The sequence below is a fragment of the Trichomycterus rosablanca genome, chromosome 23, assembly GCF_030014385.1.
Source record: "Trichomycterus rosablanca isolate fTriRos1 chromosome 23, fTriRos1.hap1, whole genome shotgun sequence".
NCBI lineage: Eukaryota > Metazoa > Chordata > Actinopteri > Siluriformes > Trichomycteridae > Trichomycterus > Trichomycterus rosablanca.
Window position 1 is genome coordinate 19,710,473 of NC_086010.1, and position 22,132 is coordinate 19,732,604.

The 22,132-nt window shown below is 40.6% G+C and overlaps 2 protein-coding genes across 5 annotated transcripts in view; one reads left to right on the forward strand and one right to left on the reverse strand.

Moving 5' to 3' along the window:
• Positions 1-2,278: 2,278 nt before the first annotated feature.
• dcaf11 (ddb1 and cul4 associated factor 11) lies at positions 2,279-8,469 on the reverse strand. Its single transcript, XM_062985808.1, has 15 exons — positions 8,300-8,469; positions 7,277-7,487; positions 7,047-7,174; positions 6,795-6,913; positions 6,520-6,584; positions 6,281-6,381; positions 6,050-6,196; positions 5,158-5,212; positions 4,652-4,720; positions 4,268-4,325; positions 4,006-4,191; positions 3,609-3,762; positions 3,188-3,340; positions 2,988-3,094; positions 2,279-2,735 (listed from the first exon to the last, which is right to left on the reverse strand). The coding sequence occupies exons 2-15, from the start codon at positions 7,474-7,476 to the stop codon at positions 2,634-2,636; spliced, it is 1,644 nt and encodes a 547-aa protein (XP_062841878.1). The 5' UTR covers positions 7,477-7,487; positions 8,300-8,469; the 3' UTR covers positions 2,279-2,633.
• A 1,804-nt stretch (positions 8,470-10,273) lies between these two features.
• Positions 10,274-22,132, forward strand: part of stau2 (staufen double-stranded RNA binding protein 2) — a 32,102-nt gene continuing 20,243 nt past the window's right edge. For 3 of the 4 annotated variants that reach the window (XM_062985574.1, XM_062985577.1, XM_062985578.1), the window contains exons 1-6: positions 10,274-10,286; positions 10,375-10,468; positions 11,945-12,029; positions 12,654-12,787; positions 13,099-13,258; positions 13,348-13,483. In XM_062985574.1, the coding sequence (XP_062841644.1) occupies positions 11,954-12,029; positions 12,654-12,787; positions 13,099-13,258; positions 13,348-13,483 (506 nt within the window). In that variant the 5' untranslated portion in view covers positions 10,274-10,286; positions 10,375-10,468; positions 11,945-11,953. Of the gene's footprint in view, positions 10,287-10,374; positions 10,469-10,595; positions 10,619-11,944; positions 12,030-12,653; positions 12,788-13,098; positions 13,259-13,347; positions 13,484-22,132 lie in introns of those variants that run through there. The other variant, XM_062985576.1, reaches the window with a different exon arrangement.

Genomic DNA, 22,132 nt, shown 5'->3' on the forward strand with positions numbered 1-22,132 from the left:
GATGATGGGCACAGTCGTCGTGACTTTAGGAAGCTCCTTCAGCTTCAGCTTGATTGATACTTGCTGTGTGAGATCATTAACCAATCACAGCATCTTTAATAATTAAACCAAACGTTAATATTTAGATTATATTCATGTATCACCGTTTGTTTATATTTTATAACCATTTTCTTTATTGAGATTTTCTTATGTCAAACCAAAGCATACAGTACATTTCAAGAGATAAGAGACAGATTGACAATATGTTCATTCAACAACAGAAATTGTAAGAAAATAAAGCAACCCCATATAAAAAAAAAAAGTAAATAAATAACTACATTCAATAAATAAATAAAAGGAAAAGAAAAAATATAAAGAAAAACCACAATTAGGGGGGGGGGGGGGGGGCTCTCTCCTCTACTCAGGGGTGATGCAGTAATCCTCAATAGTATTAAGGACAGGTGACCAGGTTTTATGAAAAGTTTGTAGTGAACCCAATCTGTAAGCATGCAGCTTCTCCAGTTTGATGTTGCTCAAAAGCTCCTGGAGCCACCAGTTGTGTGTTGGCGGAGAGGGGAGCTTCCATCTCATAAGAATGGCACGTCTGGCCAGTAGGGTACTAAAAGCTATTACCCGTTGTTTCATTGCTGGAAACTGATGATCTAGAGAGACCCCAAACAAGGCCACAACAGGACACAGGTCTAAAGTAATCTCTAGGGCCGGGCTAATCGTTTTAAAAATTTCAGACCAAAAGGACGATAATTTGGAGGACCAAAACGTGTGTGAATGGTCGGCTGGTGAGTGGCCGCATCTGGGACATGCATCGGACCTACCCGGGAACATTCTTGCCAGCCTGGAATTAGTGAGTTTAAATTGTAACAGGCAGTGTCTAGCACAGATGGACGATGAGTGTACCCATTTTAAAATAAGAGCCCACTGAGCTTCAGTTATGGATACGCCTAGATCCTGTTCCCAAGAATTTATTGAAGAGTTAGTAGGGCCACTACTCAAAGCGCCAATTATGTTGTAAATGGTTGAAATTGAAATTGAAATTGAGTTGGGTTCAGAGCAAGCAAATGATCGATTTTAGTCTTTGTTTATATTTAATAAAAACTCGACACGTTTTTCCAGCAACATTTTATTTACACTGAGATTCCAGCTTCACTTTGCAGCTTAAAGAAAGAAAAACGTTCTGAATAAACAAAATCATCTTAGAACTGTTAAAATTAGAATAAATACAAATAAAACCAGCTGTGATCTATAAACTATTCAAATAAAGAAAATGAAGTTGTGGATGAGCTGAAACGCAAAAACAAAGAAAATAAAAACTGTAGTTTGGTGATGAAAGGAAAATTTAAATTAAAACTGATAAAGTGAATCTGCATGTGTGTGTGTGTATGTGTGTGTGTGTGTGAGGAGAATCAATTACACTTTACATTCATTTATTTTAATAATGAATCCTCACACTTTTATTAGTTTTACTAAAATATTAAACTAATATCATTTAAAAGAAATTGGAATGTATTTTGTTCTTGTTACACTTATTTTAATTTGATCTAATTAATTCTAATGTAATTAAATGTTATGTAATTAAAACACTCATAATGAAATGTAATTGAACCTGATGCACATCGTTATTGCTTGTAAACAATAATAATACAGAATAATCATGAGTGAGTGTGTGATGTACATGTTTCAGTGGTTGATGTGAATGTGGTTGATCTTTAACAGCAGAGTTTGTATTGATGGTTTTGTTCAGTGAATCAAAAATCATTTGTGTTTTATTGGAACATCTTTGCTTTTATTAATTAAATCAAATGATATTTAAATGTCACAGCAACAATAAAATCGGACTGAACAGCTCAGTGTTTATCGTATTTATTTTTGTCTCGTGTTTTAAGAAGCACCACAAAGTTCTCCAGCCAACAGCAACAACAGGATAGAAAATCTTACAAACTTTTATTTTATTTAAACTCCTAATTTATCTTTCCTCACATCACAGCATCTCACCAAACCCTGTTAACAGAAAACGGTTTTCTGAAGCGCTCCCGAGCTCATGTGGCTGTATTTATAACAGCAGAGTGAGGGTTTCTCGTTCAGTGTCGTCTGAGAGCTCGACACACATTCAACACGGGTTTGTGTTCCTGTCCTGTATGGACTGAGATCCTGTTCTCCCTCATCATGAGCAGTAATGGATCATTATGAGATCATTATGAGATAATTCCAGCATTTCCGCTCGGATACAGAACTGAGTGGGATGTGATGTGATGTAGCTGCAGGCTGAGAAGGAAACTTTGGCTTGAAGAATGAAGAAGATTTTTAATTGAGGAGATAAAAGAATGAACAGAGTCGCTGTGAGGAGGAAACGTTACTCAATCATCTCACCATCTCCTCTATCATATAGAACATATATAATCCAGCACACACACACACACAGAGAAGCATGAGGGTCTGTCACGAGGAGAACGTTCTACATCACACAGCATGAACACATCAATCATTATCTCACACTGGGACTGCAGGAACCTTCGCCATCATTATTATCACTAACACTCCAGCTGTACAGGAAGCAGAAGAACTTATATAAAGTGTGTGTGTGTGTGTGTGTGTGTGTGTGTGTGTGTGTGTGAGTGTGAGTGTGAGTGTGTGTGTGTTCATTTCTCCTCTTGTTCTTTCCTCCACTGGGTCGTCCGTTCTCTCTCCTCATCCAGCAGGTGATTGTGTCGATGCTCCCAAACCTGAACTGCTCCGTCCCACTGAAAGAAAACACAAACACTCGGGCTACTAACCAGGGTCCTTACACAGTGCCCCCTTGTGGAGGCTTTACGTTTCATCTTGTAAACCACAGTGGGACCAGATTGCCTTTTTTTTTTTTTTATTATTAATTAAGTATATTTTATTTTGTGTTTTGTTTTAATGGTAAAAACGGTAAAAAAAGTTTATGGATCCATAGCCAACCCCCCCACCCCCCCAATCCACGACAGACACACTGACAGAATGAGACTTACAGAGCTGCTGATGAGGTTATCCTGATACGGGTGCCAGCTAACGTCCCTCACGCACGCCTCGTGCCCCGTCAGTTTGGACACGACCTGCCCCGTCAGAACATCGTAAACTATGAGAGAGAGAGAAGAGAGGTCAGGCCGACGCCCGTCTCGAACCCAGAACACCCACGTGTGTCTGTGATTTCTCTACGCGCTTCACTTACTGATGACTTTTCCAGTGGAGCAGCCGCTGTAGATGAACTTCTGTCCTGTACTGAACTCGGGGGAGAAACGGCAGCGGATGAGCGTGTGCAGAACGCCGTGACCCCTGTACGTCATCACCGACGTATCACCGGTCAGTTTGTGCCTCTTCAGAGCTACAGGCACAAAACATGGGGATAAAAACATGAATTATTAACAAAACAAGCTGGAGATTTTATACTGTAACTACTGGAGCTTACGCTCCTTTTATTATAAAGCTTTTTTAATTAACTTGTATGATTTTAAAATAGCTCTACAGATTTTTGTTGCTGGTGACCTCTGGTGGCCGCTTGTGGAAACTGCATGAGAGGTGTCTGAGAGCAGCCGTGTAGGACTAAGTGTGTGTGTGTGTGTGTGTGTGTGTGTGTGTGTGTGTGTGTGTACCTCTCTGAGGAACCTGCTGCCAGCGGTAGTCCCAGTTCTGCTGGGTGACGGCCAGGCGTGATGCTGCTAGACCTTCTTTAGGAGAGAACTTTCTCACGTCCCAGAGTTTAATGGTCTGATCCTTCGAGTTACTGATCAGATAGCGGGCGTCACCCTGCACACACACACACACACACACACACATGGGGGATTTATCACTTTGGGTTCGAATCTCAGCTCGGACTGTGATCGGCTCATCTGAGGGTCTCTGTGCAGCGGCATCAGCCAGCAGAGGGCGTAATTGCTGCAGGTATGAGGAATCCCCTCCGCCCTCTGCTGGCTGATCGATGCCGCTGCACAAAGACTGAGGATAACAGAGGTCAGCACTTAAAGGATGAATTGGAACCTGGCGAGTTACCTTGCTGTGTATGAAGGTGATTCCGTCCCGGTGACCCGCTAACACCCCGACAGGTTGAGGTGCGCTCTCTCTGAGGGTGCGCCGGTCCCAGACCTTACACAGCGCATCGTCGCTGCCCGAGAACAGCAACTGGGAGGAAGCGTCGGCGAACGCCACCGCGTTCACGTCGTCTTCGTGGGCGTCGATCTGTCACACACACACACACACATTATTCATAATACATGAACAGTGTAAGTGTGTGTGTGTGTGTGTGTGTTCTTACCTTCAGAGTCCGTTTGTTCAGCTCGCGATCGAACACGTACAAACACCCATCGTTAGCTCTGTCACACACACACACACACACACACACTTCAGATTCACTTTCATTTATTTCATCTACATTTATTAATATTTAATATACTGCAGATACACCGATGAGCCAAAACATTAGGACCACCCCTAAAAACGAGCATTGTGACGCCTATTCTGCAGCACTGGTACATGTGAGGGTGAGGGATCTATTAGATGTTGACCTGATGGTACATGTGCGGGTTGAAGGGGTCCGACAGGTGGTCAGTTGGCTGGTCCTGATGTTTTGGATCATCTGTGTGTATTTCTAATGAGATCTGGTAGTTAAAGACAGTGAATTAGATGTGGATATACGGACCCGCCCAGAACCTCCCTGCTGTCTGTAGACGCTGCGAGTGAGAACACACAGAACCTTCTTTCTTCAGGACTGAGAGAAACACACACACACACGTTTATTAGAACATACAGAAATGAGCTCTGAGTGTCTCATATCATCATCGTCACCCCGTGGGGGTGAAATAATCAGTAATTACACACAGCAGGCTGGAGTCACATGAGAGATCAATGGTTCTATATAACAGAGTGAGATTATAGATGATGATTAAGGATCAGTTGCATCATCACAGTCGTGGTCCTATCATTCAGCTCAGCCAGTGTGTGATGTGACAGGTCGAATGGCGGGGTGTGTGTAGGGGTGTAGGGGTGTGTGTATGGGGAGGGGAGGTTATGAATGGACTGTTATGATGGATGCATGACTCTGAGGGGGATGTGATCAGCACTCATCCACAGGAAGAGGAAGTGAGCGTGCAGGTGATTGATTACCTGGATCTGAATGCTATAATGAACTATGAGGGAGACACTAACTTGAGGTCCAGGGCGGTGTGGGTTTCACTCTCTCCGTCTAAACTGCACACGTGGACTGAAACAAACAAACAAACAAACAAAACACAAATATATAAAAGTATAAGAGAAATAATGAAACACTTCATAATGAAAGTAAAGATACAGAGATCAGAGTGCATTAGGTGTGTTTGATTCTGCTGATAATAATAATAATTCAGTACTGAAACAGCAGCACTTCAACATCACCACAAGTTTATGGACGCCTGCTTATAAGCTATAGATTTGGTGTTAATATGATGTGACTCATGTGGAAAGGCTTTGCACAAGACTTCGGAGTGAGTCTGCGAGAGTTTGTACATTCAGTGGAACAAGCATTAGTGGGGTCAGGTTCCAATTTATTCTCTAAGGGTTATTTGAGGTCACTGCTTTGTGCAGACCATTGGAGTTCCTACAAACCAACCCTTTATGGACCTCACTTTGTGCACAGTCATGCTGAAACAGGAAAAGGAACTTCCCCACTAATGCTGCAAATATCATTTATTTGATATAACTGGTTTGTTCTGTCTGTAATGGATGTAGCTGAAACAGATAAATGTAATTAACAGGACGAGTCTCCACAGATTTGAGCCATTTAGACTGAATGAGATGTTCTCAGACTGTCTGAATGCTCTTTGAGAACATTGTAGATCCTTTCATCTTCTCAGTTCTCACCCCCCCCCCCCCCCCCCCCACACACACAGTTCCTTCTTTTGTTCAAGTCTGATCTGTTTCATGTTCATTAGAAATCATACCAGCAGTTCCATTGGTTCATGTTCTGTTCACACCTATATACACTCACCCATCACTTTATTAGGTACACCTATCAGATTTATTGTAACGTGTGTGTGTGTGTGTGTGAGTGTGTGATACGTACTATAATCAGACCAGCTGGAGTAGAGGGCGGCGCGTGCGTCGGGAGTAAAACACACGTCTAACACACTCCAGCCCACGTCTCTGGCCTTCACCGTCCGCTTCAGACGGAACCGACCTCGACTGGTGTCGTACAGACGGATATTTTGATCTACACACACACACACACACACAGCTTTAACACAGAGCTACAGCATGCATGGTGACCTGTCTGTGAGGCTGTGCCCTGTATGACCTTGACATGCAGAGAGGAACAGGTTTCCATCCTCGCTGTACACGCCACAGAACGCTTTCTGCTGATACGTGTCCTTGTGCACCACGAAGTTGGGCAGGAAGCTGAAAACACACAGCAGGAAGTGACTAAAGTAAGAATGATACAGATAATAATGAGCATGGTTTCACAGGGGGAGTGGGGAGGGGGCGTGATACAGAGTGTAATCAGGGACGAGGGTGCAGAAGAGCCTGTAAACTCACTGTGAGCGAATTCGGCTGCACTCGCCATGAGAGAAACTGGATCCACTACAGCGACCCCGCTCACGCTGCAACACACACACACACACACACACACACACACACAATAGTTTACAAGGATGATATACCTTAACCATTTAAACAGCCATGCCGTGATACACTATACAGCCAAAAGTATTTGGACACAGGACCATGAGCTTTTAGAAGCATTAGAAGAGGTGTCCCAATACTTTTGTTGACATAGTGTACATTGTGTGTATGTGTGTGTTGTTTCAGACCTGATTCAGCATGTGTGTGAAGCTCTGGTTGTGGTTGGGGTGTGATGATGCGGTGGCCAGCAGGATCTGAGTTCTAATCTCACTGCGGTCCAGTTCCTGAGTGTCGGGGTGAGAATCCACTAAACCAAACAAACCACATTTAGTTTATTTTAGTAAAAGAAATCAAACGAATCCAAGTAAATACTATAATAATGTCTGTAATAACGGTTCCAACACCTGACCGTGACCGACGGTTCTAATGGATGTTTTTACCTGGAGGATCGTAGCGATGTCCTAGCCGCCCCTCCCACGCTCCATCACTGTCCTCGTCCGAGTCAGAGATGGACTGGACGAGCTGTAGACCAGTTGCTCCGCTGCCATGGACCAGTCTGACCTGGCCCCTAAAACAGCACACAACAGACATTACAAAATTATACACGTGATTTATAAAGGAAACCAGATAATAACTTCTAATAACACAACATTAAAAGGATCCAGATCACCTCCTTAGTAGGTACGCCAGCACTTGAGCTAAATCCACGTCCTCCTCAGATGCTGACGCTCTCTCGGTCCCCCTACGGCTCCTCGGGGTCTGGTTCTGGGTCTGGTTCGGGGTCTGGTTCTGGTTCTGTTCTGGTTCTGACTGGTCCGGGTTTCCACTCGAGCCGCGACCGGACATGCCAGAACTGGACTGGGAGCCCATAAACCAACAGCCTAGGGAAGAAACGGTCAGAGCATGATCAACGACAAACAACAACCTCACAGCAACAGAAGCGACTCTGCAGGGGAATGTGAACGTCTGCGCTGTGATCATCAGAAAATCAAAAATAATGCCACACCAGATCAACATGGATCTAAAATCTAGGAAATATTTCATCCAATTCATCTTTAAAACTGTTAGACAAAGTTTAGAGGAGTGGACTGACTTGGGCAGTGTGGATGTAGTTTCACATTTCTCTACATCTTTGCGTTGGACTGAACTGATTTTAAGGTTTTGTTTAGTGAGTTTATGGTGCGTTTTACTGCTCAGATACAGAATTTAGTTTAGTGCACAGCCTTTACCATACTGACAGACCTTACAAAGACCTGCTTATCATTGTTAATGTTGTTAAAAACAGCTGATTCACATGTGCACAGATGTTAAATATTAAAAGGGTGAATTCATTTTAAGCTTCAGTAATTTTAACATTTTTTATTCTACTACTTTATAGATTAAAGAAAAGTAAATCTTATTTAATTGCATGTTCAGTCTGAAGAATTTATATATGATTATAGCTCAGGGGGGTAAATACTTTTGCACACTTCTGTAGCTGTTATCTAATGCAGGTTACGGTAAACTATAAGAACAGGACTGACTGGTGAATCAGTGACATGACAGTAAGTAAAAGCACTAGAATATAATCATTTATAATGCTGGTGAAAGTATTAGAACCCCCACCGCGCTGCTCTTTGATCTTTAGCGCTCTGTTTTTATGTTTATTAGCATGATGCTAATCGCGATTTATTCCACTCATAAAACACTTTACCTTTTTTACTCTTGTCCTGCTGATCTTCTCTTTGCAACACAATCCACAGTAAATAATGAGTCTACGCTCCTGTTACTGTTTATATTAATTGTACAATATTAATGTTATCTGTTTGAACTTCGTTAGTTGATGTTTAAATCTGACAGAGCTTCTGACGCGGCGCCATGTTGTTTACATACACTGCTCCTGTCAGATGATCGCGATAACCCTAATATCGCGAGAACACGCGAGAGCTTCGTGGGCTGTGTCCCAAATCACAAACTAGTGCACTACAGAGTGAAACCCTGATCCCTACACAATCTGACACCAGCGAGCTCAAAATAACTTCTCTTTATTCACAACAAACAGTTTTACATGTATAAATACCCACTATTCTTTATTATATCATTTCTCTCCAACAAATACCTCACATTATATACACATATCTATAAATGTAGGTGGTGTAAAGTGTGTGTTCATGTTCAGAATTTAGAATTTAGAGGAAAATAAAAGTGGAACATTTGAAAAACATTCCACACAGAGCAAGTAAATCAGTAACAGGTGAGAGAGTCATTATTGGGTATAAAAGGAGGATCCACCAAAGGATCAGTACAAGCAGTGATGGATTGTGGCTCACCACTGTGTTCCAAACTTCAGGAAAGCATTGTCAATCAGCTTTAAAGATCATTCAGTAAAAAGAAATTGAATATTTCACCTACCTTTTCATCTACATTTAAGAAAATATTAAGAAAATGTTCAGTGAATCTGGAGAGACCTGAGTTTTTGTTCTTTCAGCTTGCCAGGCCACATTCTGCAAACGCTACAACAGTGGCTTCCCAGACACAGAGTGCATGTGCTCGACTGGCCTGCCTGCAGTTCAGATCTGTCTCGTATTGAAAATGTTTGGCGCGCCATGAAGAGGATAATCAGACGACGGCGAGCACGGACGGTTGAGCAGCTGAATCTCGTATCGAGCAAGAACGGAGAAAAATTCCACTCACGAACCTGCAACCATTAGTGATAAAAATTAATTTAAAAATAAAATGATTATTAAATGTGATATAACTGTGTATAAATGTGGTGTGTATTAACGTAATTTTAATGAGTATGAATTCTACACACACACACACACATATAATAAAATTATAACATAAATATTAAGACTTTATTACATATAAATGTTATAATAAATGTTATAATAAATGTTATAATAAATGTTATAATGTTATAATAAATGTTATAATAAATGTTATAATGTTATAATAAATGTTATAATGTTAAAATAAATGTTATAATAAATGTTATAATAAATGTTATAATAAATGTTATAATAAATGTTATAATGTTATAATAAATGTTATAATAAATGTTATAATGTTATAATAAATGTTATAATGTTATAATAAATGTTATAATAAATATTATAATAAATGTTATAATAAATGTTATAATAAATGTTATAATGTTATAATAAATGTTATAATAAATGTTATAATAAATGTTATAATAAATGTTATAATGTTATAATAAATGTTATAATGTTATAATAAATGTTATAATAAATGTTATAATAAATGTTATAATAAATGTTATAATAAATGTTATAATAAATGTTATAATAAATGTTATAATGTTATAATAAATGTTATAATAAATGTTATAATAAATGTTATAATGTTATAATAAATGTTATAATAAATGTTATAATAAATGTTATAATGTTATAATAAATGTTATAATGTTATAATAAATGTTATAATAAATGTTATAATAAATGTTATAATAAATGTTATAATGTTATAATAAATGTTATAATAAATGTTATAATGTTATAATAAATGTTATAATAAATGTTATAATATCCCAGTTTGAAGTAGTTGAGAGTTTAAAAAGCTGTAAGGCTGCAGAAAAAAAGCCGGACTGAACCACTTCGTGTACAGGGAGTTGAGGAGGGGGTTTCTTCTAGTACTGCCTAATAATCACACTCGTATTAAACCCACAGTAATTTGTGAGGTCATTTTTAAATGTAATAATTAGATATAAATGTAGTTTTATGTTCTCTGTGTGGTAATAAATATGTTTTTAATGAAATTAAGATGTGGTTTCAGGCGGAGTTCACCCTCACGGTGGTTGGTTCCGGTGCCCTCAGTTCTCTTTAGTGTTTGCCGATGTTGAAGGCTCCGCTCTGAGGTAAATTTATAATCGTTATAATTAATAAAAGTGTGGATTATATAAGATTATAAATATATTAGAGTTATTATAGACGTGTGTGAGCGGTGAATGGAGTGTGTTTGATGGCTGTATTTGTGTGTTAAAGGGGCTCAGTGATGTGATGGAGAGGTTTGTATCTGAATCAGCCATGATGGATAAACAGCTAACTGCTAACAGCAGCTCAAACAGCCCGGTTTCATTCAGACAACATCAAATAATCTAATAAACTAAATATAAATAACATAAAGAGAATAAAGTCTCATTATTACACATGTAAAATCTTACTGGAGTCCGTGTAATTACAAACAGTGCAGCTTATTTCAGCTGTTAATGTTCTGTCACCAAAATTCTCCTCACAGATCATTTATTAGTATTTTATAAATATTAATATTTTCTGCTGCTTTAATTTTGTGTTTTAGGGTTTATTGTGTAAATGATGTTTGTTGGCAGCAGAACAAATGTATAAATCTTAAAATGTATAATGTCTGATTACTAATTACTCTGATTTCTAGGTATTAATGGTAAATAATAAATAATACTATTCTTATATATTTACTCTCTACAGACTGACTGATCTGTATAATTCTGAAAGTCTTATGATTTATTTATTTTTCTGAATTGGATTTTAAGCACATTAGTGCACAATATACTTTACATGTGTAGAAAAGTGTGCAGTATCAGCCTTAACCATTACTCATGAAGTTATACAGCAGAAAGCTTGACTTGAGCTAAACTGACCTGAACTTTCCACAGTAGAAGTCTAGAAAAGCATCTTCTGTTCTGATGAATCCAGGTTTGAGATTTATGTCAGTAACTGAAGGGTTTACATGAGCAGAAGAACATGAGAGAGAACAACAGTGAAACACGGTGATCACAAAGGAGACGTACCGTTACACTTCTTCAGAGACGTGCTATGTCTTCTGATTTGGATCTATGTGGAGAATGATTCACACTGGATCTGGTATCCAAACAAACCTCAGATGTTTTGCAATGACTACCTGAAGGCCGACTGTCACAGATCTTCTTCCACAGTCACCTGAACTAAAAACCTCCAGCATTATGGAGACACATGAGAACATAGAAGTTTGAGCGCTCAGTAATGTCATGAGATGCTTCTCGCAGTACTGTAAAATCATGCTGGGAAAACATGGATCATCAGATTTTTAGGAAGATTTAACTTCTCACTTTAGTGGTAAAAGTTAATGTGCTGATTATAAGATTTGTTATAAAAACATTTCACTAGTGGCCTTACACTGAAGGATCGAATGCATCTGCGTCTTTAGCTGTTAGCTACTGACTTTTACATGCTGTCAGAGGGACACAGTTAATTTAACTCATTATAATTCTTATACTTTAGAATAATCATCATGTTTTTATTTTTTGAGGTTTGATTTTCCTCTTCTGTAATACTCATTTCATTTTCGGTATTCTCTCTTGTTCTCTCATTGCTTACAGATATCGAGCATGGCTCAAGTGAAAGTGCAGACCCCAGTGCACCCGGTGCCCTCCATCAATGGCACCGCACTCCCAGCTCAACCAGGTGTGTGTGCCATGACAGTATCTGTTTACCCATGCTGCAACAGTGTGAAGGAAACTTATTAGGCTGGAAAAACTCTACAGTTCATAATGGATCGTCTATCACTAAAAATTCTATTATTAGAACGATGTAGAAGCTCTGTTTGGTTTAATCTTAGAGTCTTTACTAGAACATTGCCTTAAAAAGTATTCAGCTTCCATATTATACATAGTTAGTATTTTAATCTGGAATTTGATTGATAAATAAACCGGGAACGTTGCTCGGAAAATAACAGTCAGATTTATAAATGAAAGAAACTGCAGATACAAAGATTTCATAATGAATGATTCTGCTCAGTTTATCCTCGTTTGAGACTTAATCTCCCTCACATCACATTTCTATCTGTGGAGAGTATTTACTTTACTAATAGACCTTACAAAGAGAAGGCCTGTTAATTCTTTGTATGAATGCATTGAAAACAACTGATCCAACAAACTGAGAGTTGGCAAGGCGAGGTGTCGCATGATATTACAATGGGTGTGAATACTTTCATACTTTTCATTTTACTTTCACTAATGTAATAACTAGTTGCAGCGCTGCACGGTTCCCTCCCTACACATGGACTAATGTGAGTGTGTGTTTGTGTAGGAGCTCCTCCCCAGGATAACATGGCAAACCCTAAAGAGAAAACCCCCATGTGTTTGGTGAATGAGTTAGCCCGCTTCAACCGAATCCAACCCCAATACAAGCTGCTCAACGAGAGGGGACCTGCACACGCCAAGGTACACAAAGAACCCCCACCAACACCCACACCCATTTATCAACAGCTCGTCCTCATGTAGCTAAAACACACGCCAAGATACACCGCTCTGTTCCCCGCGGCTTCAGAAACACAGAGGAGCTCGCTAACCTGGCATGGCACTGCCACACGGTGCCACCTTTACTAACATTTTCATGAACGACAACAGCTCAACTACTGACCTTAGACCCCCCCCCCCCACACACACACACACTTGTTTTTGTGTTACTGATGAACGTGTGTGTGTGTTTATGTGTGTGTGTGTGTATACTGTGTGTGCGTGTGTGTGTGTAGATCTTTTCAGTGCAGTTGAGTCTAGGTGAGCAGGTTTGGGAGGCTGAAGGTTCCAGTATTAAGAAAGCTCAGCACTCAACAGCCAATAAAGCGCTGGCAGAGAGCTCACTGCCACGCCCGCCTCCTCGCATCACCAAACCCGACGCACACACCAACCCAGGTACACCCTGCCCCGCCCACCTGCTTACCTAAAGGTCAGTCAGCTCTCTGAGGTGTGTGTGTTGATATAAAGTGTGTGTGTTATTTTAGGCAGCATCACTCCCACAGTGGAGCTGAACGGATTAGCTATGAAGCGAGGAGAGCCGGCCGTGTACAGACCACTCGAACCCAAACCCGTCCACAACTACAGAGCAAACTACAACTTCAGAGGAATGTTCCACCAGAGGTACGAAATCATCCAAACCCACAGTTCTCATCACTCAGTGATAAAGAGGAGCATAATGAAGCCTCTTCTGTTTCTATAGCAATAACAGTGTGTATGTTAGTGAAAGTGACTCCCTGAGTCCCCTACACACTATTATTAAACCCCAGGCTGTCTGTACACACCTACAGACAAGGTCTTTTGGGTGTCTGTTGTAGAGGAATAAGGAATGGTTTAATTAATCCTCAGCAGAAAACTGAACACATGATGGTTCTCTGTTTGTGTGTGAGAGCTGAAGAATAGGCAGAGTGTTTGTGCTCATGTCCACCAGGGGGCAGCAGAGCTCCATCCGTGTTCTCATTCAGTCTTAGCTTCACCACGCACCAGTCCTGACTGGATCCAGTGGGTTAGACTGTAAGTGTACCAGTATACTGTTCCACACTCACTCACAGCATTTTATACTGTGCAAAAACACAACCTGTCTTTATCACAAAAAAAAATCACAAAATATACTGAGGAAAACATCCGCATCCAAGCATGAGCATTTATTCATTTATTATTTAGTGTGTTTTTAATACATAATTTATACAGTGTAAATAAGAGATGAATGGGAAACCCTGCGGTGGTGGTGTGTGTGTGTTGCTCTGTCTTCTCGCTGTAACTGTAGCGGTTGCCATGGAGATATTGAACAGTGTAGATAGTTCAGTTTCATCAGTGAATGTAATGAAGTGCAGTATTGATGTCAAAACGGCACTAAACGTTCTTTATTAATGGAGGTGTTTTATCTGCCTGTACAGTGCCTATAGAAAGTCTTCATACCCTATCGAAATCCTTGCCTTTTGTCACATTATACCCTGAAAATGGAAAGAAATTAAGCCTAACTTTTTCCATCTGTATTTACACATTATAACCCTCTTCATTAAAGTGAAATATAGTATAATTAAGTATAATTTAATTAGTAAAATACCTGGTTTGGATAAGTAACCAGCCCCTTAGAGTGAACATTATAAACTTGCTCAGGTACAACCAATCACCTTCCAGATCACACACCAGGCTAACTGGCCCACACCCGACATCAATTGTACTGGTTTTGTTTACTTCAGAATAAAACCAGCTGTTCCTTGACGAGTCCACTACTAGTAGTGCATGGTAACACCATGGTTGCAAAGGTGCTTTCAAAAGAGCTCCGTGATAGAGTTGTGGAAAGGCGCAAGTTAGGAGAAGGATACAAAAAGTTTTCAGCAGCTTTATCTATCCCTCTGAGTACTGTTCAGAGCATTATCAAGAAGTGGAAAGTGTATGGGACCACCAACACCTTGCCAAGATCGGGCCGTCCCTCCAAACTGGATGACCGAGCCAGGGCGACATTGATCAGGGAAGCTACCAAGAGGCCAATGGCAACTTTGAAGGACCTACAAGGCTCTATGGCTGAGGTTGGTCGGCCTGTGCATGTGACAACAATCTCGCACGCTTTACACAAAGCTGGCCTGTATGGCAGGGTGGCAGGAAAGAAGCCACTCCTAAAAAAGTGCCATGCTAAGTCTCGTTTGCGCTTTGCCAAAAAAGACATGGAAGATTCTAATGGTTTTATGGTCAGAGGAGACCAAGATTGAACTTTTTGGACTGAACTCCAAGTGGTATGTTTGGCGAAAACCAAACACAGCACACCACCAACAATACACCATACCTACTGTGAAGCACGGTGGTGGCAACATTATGTTATGGGGGTGTTTCTCTTCAGCAGGACCTGGGCGATTGGTCAGGATTGAAGGGAAAATGGATTCCTCCAAGTACATCCAAATTCTTGAGGAACACATGCGGCCCTCTGCTAGACAGCTGAAGATGGGTAGGAGATTCATCTTCCAGCACGACAATGACCCTAAACACACTGCCAAAAAAACAAAGTAGTGGCTTAAGGATATGAAGGTAAATGTCCTTTAGTGGATAAGTCAGAGCCCTGACCTAAATCCGATAGAAAATCTGTGGATGGACTTGAACAGAGCAGTGCTTTACCAGTCACCAGAAAATTTGACTGAACTTGAACAATTCTGCAAGGAAGAATGGGCAAATATTCCCCAATCCAGATGTGCAAAGCTGGTAGGGACATATCCAAACAGACTCATGGCTGTAATTAAAGCGAAAGGTGGCTCTACAGAGTGCTGAATCAGGGGACTGATGACTTTTCTAACCCTGTTATTTTACTTTTTAATTTTTTTTATTAATTTTCAGAACCGTTTAATTTTTTCTCATTGCTTGAATGTTTATGTAAATAAAGCTGGAGAAAGATTTCTTTGTTGTGAGTTTTGATTTCAGGCTGTAAGACTAAAAAGTGACACTTTCAAAGGGGTATGAAGACTTTCTGTAGGCACTGTATGTGCGGTGTTTAAAGGGCTCCTCACACACACGTGTAAGTGTGTGTGTGAGCTTTAATCAGACCTGTTATTGATTAGATTACTGCTGTGATTGATAATGTGCTGATTATCAGGATCATTAGAACTACATCTCCTCCTTTTAGCTGCAGGACACTCGCACTGAAAAATGATTATTACACCCGTAATGGATCCACTGTGTGGGGTGGAAGGCAGGAGTGTGTGTGTGTATCGTATCTTGACTGATTCTGGTATTGCCCCACACTCACCACTCATTACCCAGTATTGTGTTGAACATGGAAGATCTGATCAGTCCCTCCCTAACACTAGGCTAAACCCAGAGGGAAATGTAATGAGTAGGAAAGGAGAACCCATGAGGAACTCCTCTAATGAACAGGAAATATGAAAGTTCATTTATCCACAGTGGAGGACTGAATGGCGGTTGAATGACGTAGATTTTTTCCCAGCGCCGCGGTGGTGCTCTCCAGCTGATTTGTGTAAGAGTGCGTGGTTACATCAGCATCACGGCGTTCAGCTGGAACAATGCGGAGGGAAACGAGGATTAGCATGATGATATTTCCTCTTGTGATAGTGAGCGGCGTGGTTGTGCTGGAACGCTCGGAGGAAAACCTCCACCCACCACTTCATTTTCATATCATTATCATAACGTCATCCTGAGCGCTGACCTTTAGGAGCTCCGACAGCTTCTGCTGGGATGCACTGGGACCCAGACTGTGGAACTAGAGCTGCAATAATAGAGCTGATAACCTGCTGCTGATCATTATTAGTGCAGGTTAATCACTGATATGGGGGAAAGGGGGGGTCCCAATGCGTCCCAGTGTGTCAGAATCACACACTCATGATTTACTGCTCATTTCATGTTTCAATCCCAGCACATTTACTGAACTTTATTAGTTACAGCATTAATATTTTCATGTGTTGTTTGTGGACCAGCACAAAAAAAAAAGTAATAACACTAGCAGAACTGATAATAACAGTATAATAATAATAATAACTTTTGTTAGGATATGAAAATAATATAGTCAATAGTATTAGTGGTAGTAACAGGAATGATGATAGTAATGATAATAAATATGATCTTATACTGTATAAAGAAACAATGAATTTGATTGGAATGATGGAGGGAGTTGAAAGTTTTTGCTCAGCTGGTTGTATAATCTCGTCCGTGCCGCCACATGAGAATGAAAGTACAGAAATATGTGGAGTGTGTGTAAGTGGGTGTAAGTGGGTGTAAGCGGGTGTTGGGGGAGCAATTAGAGCGAGAGGAATGAGTTTCACAGGAATTCAGAAAACCTTTAACCTCGTCCTGCTCCTCCGTCCCAGTCTGAGCTTCTGTCCTTACAGTCTGATTAATCTCCAGTTACACAAACCTGAACTGTTCCAGGAATCCAGTCTGAACAGAAGCTCTCAGGATGGAGCTGTTTGGTGTTGGAGTGTTTGATGAGCATCTTTAACCATCCAGAGCAGAGTCATTACTGGGTCGGTGTGAATCTCTGTGGGTCCGCACCGCACCGTGCAGAACTAATTTAACATGGAATGAATTGAGTGGAAATCACCTCCCAAACCCTGAAGATTATCAGCTGCATCTTCTCAAAACATCACCGCATGATCATGATGATTCACCTACGTTCCATATCACAATCTTTCTGATGGACTGTAGCTCACTTTCACTAGCAGAAAAGAGGCGCCCCTCAACTAAAACAATGAGCATGGGTTCCACTGGTTCCTGTTCGGACCAGTTCCTGATGTTAATGTTTAATAGGAGAAGCTATAATGTGAATATTTCAGAAATTAATACCCAAAATATCATTAAACCTCTTTAATCAAAGCCTGCGCCGGGGTCCCTGTGACCATCAGTGTTGTGTCCACAGTAATAAGGGCGTGTATGAGTGGATCCCTCACGTCTGTAGAGCTGTGTGTCGATGCTCATCTCACAGGCCTGAGTTCTTCTAAACATCCATGATCCCATTAAAGCCAGAGATTATAGAGACGCTGCAGTGTGTTATTACAGGTGAAGCAATAATCACACCGCTGGAGTTAATGGGGAAATCTGTGGAGGGTAAAAGTCCTCATTACATGAGCACCTGAACCCAAAACACACCGAGGAATTTTCATTTCCTGAGCGTCATTAAGAGTCCTGAAGGCAGGATGTTCTGTAATAAGATGAGGCTGAGGTTCCTCTGGAACTTTAGATCATTCTTCTTCTCTTTATTAGCATTATTTTTACCTTCAATAACAGATGAAAGATCAGATTTTAATTAAAATATCTTTTTCTGCTGAGCTTATATGAGGTTCTGTCACACTTTGATCAGTCAGTAAATGCTCATGTCTTTACCTGATTAGCAGCTCTACTGAAGCTCAGACTGCAGAAGCTCTTTGATGGTTCATGACTGATCAGTATAACAGATACAAAACCAATATTGCTCTTTTTAATGTTTCATGATGAGTTATCTCGACTTCCTGTCTTCAAAGAAATAAGTTTATTTAATTTAAAAGGTCCATGTGTATAATAAAACGTTCTCTTTGACCTTGACCAGAATTTTAGTTGCACATTTGATTCACAGCTGCTTTCTTTCTCTGGTGAGCCAAAACATTAGAACCACTCTGCACAATGTGGACAATCCAGCTTACAGAAGCTGAAGGATCTGCTGGTAATGTCCTGGTACCAGGTGCCACAGGAACCCCTCAGATGTCAGGGCGGGGCAGAGTGGTCCTGACAGCATGGTGTTACTTGGTCAGTTGGTTTTTGGCTTTTATGCAGTTTGTAAGTTTCTGATGAACTGCTCTTGTGCTGATGTTCTATCCAGAGGCAGTTTGGAATCCACTAGTGAGTGCTGTAACTAAGTCTAGATTATTTTCTCAAGATATGCTTCGTGCTCCAGGATTTGGTGTCCCGTTGTTGAGATTGCTGAGCCGTTGTTGTTCCTAGACAGCGTTTATATAGAGCAGTTCTGATTAGCTCACCAGTGCGACCTTTACTGCTGATAATGTTTGTCTGTGGAGATGGTGTGTGTGTGTGTTAGTGTGTGTGTGGTAGTGTGTGTGTGTGTGTGTGTGTGTGTGTGTATGTGTGTGTGTGTGTGTGTTAGTGTGTGTGTGTATGTGTGTGTGGTAGTGTGTGTGTGTGTGGTAGTGTGTGTGTGTGTGTGTGTGGTAGTGTGTGTGTGTATGTGTGTGTGTGTGTATGTGTGTGTGTGTGTGTGTGTGTTAGTGTGTGTGTGGTAGTGTGTGTGTGTGTGTGTGTGTGGTAGTGTGTGTGTGTGTATGTGTGTGTGGTAGTGTGTGTGTGTGTGGTAGTGTGTGTGTGTGTGTGTGTGTGTGTGTTTGGACGTTCTTCTGTTCCTCCTGTTAGGTGTTCCCACTTTGGCTCACGTTGCTTTTTAATTCAGACCAGACGGCCCTGTGTGTGTGTGTGTGTGTGTGTGTGTGTGTGTGTGTGTGTGTGTGTGTGCGTGCTGTTCCTTTCCCACGCTGCGGCACCTGTATTCACCCACCATGACACCCGAATCCACCCCCCTGAAATGAGGCGCTGTGTGGGACACGTCGCTGCACGAATCAAATCGTTATGGCTTGTAAACGGCGCGTTAGATAAGATTAGCACCTTTAATCAGACAACTAACAGAGATCCAGAGAGGCCAGGTAGTGGGGACCCGGATGGCAGGAGTATCAGTGATGGTGGGTTTGAATCATGAACAATCAGCATCAGTGAAGTGGAAGAGTGGGTGCAGGTTTAGGTTCACTTACACAATCAGATCCTGTTATACTGAATCAAGCACTGTCACACTGTCCACAGTCAAGCAAGCTTTACATCTCCTAGAGCATGCTTCTGATGTGAGCTTGAAGACTGACGTTGATGATGAAGCCATCAGACCGACTGTGATGTGAGCTACTGGTGTGTTCTGTATTGTTGTTATTGGTTCTGGTGGTTTAGGGAAGGTCCTGGTGCTTCCTGCTGGTTGTTGTACTTTCTGTGATCTCGCTGTTATTTGATCCTGAACTCTGTTGTTTTTCTCCTGTAATCTGATGGTTGCTGCTTAATGCCTGGTTCACACTACACGATTTTTGCCCTGATTTTCGCTCGGCGACTGGTCGGCGCTAGATTTGCCGGCTCGGGAGCAACTCGGCGTTCGCTCTGCGATCAAAACTCGGCTCTTAATCGCTAAGTGTGAACTACCCAACAACTCGTACCGAGCGGCTGGCCGAGCGCTCGGCGACCGGATGGAGATATCTAGCATGTCAGATATCTGAATGGGTGTTTCCCGACTGGCAATGAGTGTTATGTCGAACAGCCAATGAGAACGCAAGATACAGCATGAGGAGAAACGCAGGGGAGGAGCGTAAAAGTCTGTTCAGGGGCTTAATATAGTTTATATCATAATACGCAGGTGTTACACACAAGTTTTACAGTATTTCTGACCTTATCGTTCTCTACAAAACACCAATGTTGCATTGCAAAAAATATTTATTAACCTCCAACTCACTACACAACAACCCAAGCCAAATCCTCTCAGATTCATTTATTTTTTCTCTTTGTTTTTACGTGCACAAACTTTGATCTCTCGCTACTTGTGCATTTTAGGACGTGGTATCATTAAACCTTTTGTCACATCTTGCGTGTGTTTTCGTAACAAAACGATATTTGTGAGAGCAGAGAAGCTCGCCTGCGATTCCAGTTGGTGATAGATGGTGTAGTGTGAAACCCTCAATCACCGATCAGTCGTGTAGTGTGAAATTCACACCGACTGAAAGACTCCCGAGTGCAAAAGATTCAGTCTTACAGTGTGAACTGTACAGCGACCCGGCAATCAGAAAGTCGTGTAGTGTGAACTTGGCATTACTCAGGATGTTCATAATTATTCTGAAATAGTTTTATTACTCTCTCACGATCCTTCCTGTTATTTCTAATGTTATTATTATATTAAATAATTAATATGTTATTATTATTATTATTATTGTTATTACAACTATATTCACTATTATTAATATTGTGTTTATAGTAATTGTGTTTATTATTTTTGTATTTAATGTATAAGTAATTGTTATCTGTATACATACACAAACATGTACGTACAGTATATACTGTATATATATATATATATATATATATATAATTATCATTAATATAAATCTTATTATTTAGTAATTATTATTACTATTAGTGTTTTTTGTTACCATTGCTACATATTATTACTGCTATAGCTATGTACTTATATTAATAATAATAATAAACAATAATGCTTTTATTATTTTAACAATGTCAATTAATATATTTATAATTTTTAAATTATATTTATCATTATTAATTATTATTATAATTATTACTTATATATTTATTAAGTTTATAATTATATTTGTTGTTGTTATTATTGTTAATATTATATCATCATTATATTCATTGTTAATAGTTATTATTTTTATTATGAATTATTATTTATTATTATTACTCCGTTGTGCTCGGCTGTACCCAGCTGGTTTCCGTCAGGATTAAATGTGATCTCACGCTCTGGTGGAAGTTCAGGAACTCATGAACCTTCACAGCTGGAACTTTTATCAGATTCATCAGTATTAGGATGGGCTTTAGATATATCCCAGTCTGCGACTGTGTGGTTCTTACTGGTGAATAAATAAGCTTTAACACACAGTGTTCTGAGTGGCTGAGAGGTTAGGGCACCTACCAGTATGATAACATAATGTACTGACTACATGAGTGCGGAGCAGCTTGTTTGTTTCAACCCAACAACACTGTACTTACTGTTTGATGTGAAAATAGTATTGTAGCTACTGGATTAGGTTGCTGGTTCAATTCCCATCATTGGCAGGTTGACACTGTTGGATCCCTGAGCAGGACTCTTAACCCTAAACTGTATGGATAGTAGTTGGTCCTAGATGTAGTCCTGTGTGTGTGTGTGAGTGTGTGAGAGAGCTGATTTGTTTCATTTTGCGGGGTGAATGGTGTGTCCCATGTGGGGGTGTGTGGGGGGGTCGGGGTTCTGACCCTGGATCAGTCTGTGTCAGTCTCTCTAAAGGCTGCACCCTCCTAAATCTGCGCTCTGAACAGGAGTCTGACAGCTGCGTGGGCGAGCCTGAGTTACAGCAGAGCCAGTGCAGAAATGTGACGGCGTTTTTGTTTTGGGTTCCTGCGCCCCGCTTTACTGGGGCCGTTAGCTCACCCACCCCGCTGTGCTCGTTTCACCATTTATAACTTTAGCAATTTGGTTCTGGTTCCACCTCGGATATAAATCTGTCCTCTTTTCTCTGGAGGTTCTGGGCCTTTGTGCAGATT

Bases quoted from the DNA above. Each gene is read 5' to 3' on its own strand.
- dcaf11 (XM_062985808.1), bottom strand. From the start codon at position 7,476: ATGGGCTCCCAGTCCAGTTCTGGCATGTCCGGTCGCGGCTCGAGTGGA. The intron at 7,175-7,276 runs GTGATCTGGATC...GTGCTGTTTTAG, and splicing joins CTGGCGTACCTACTAAGGAG to GGGCCAGGTCAGACTGGTCC. The intron at 3,095-3,187 runs GTAAGTGAAGCG...TCTCTCTCATAG, and splicing joins CTCCACTGGAAAAGTCATCA to TTTACGATGTTCTGACGGGG.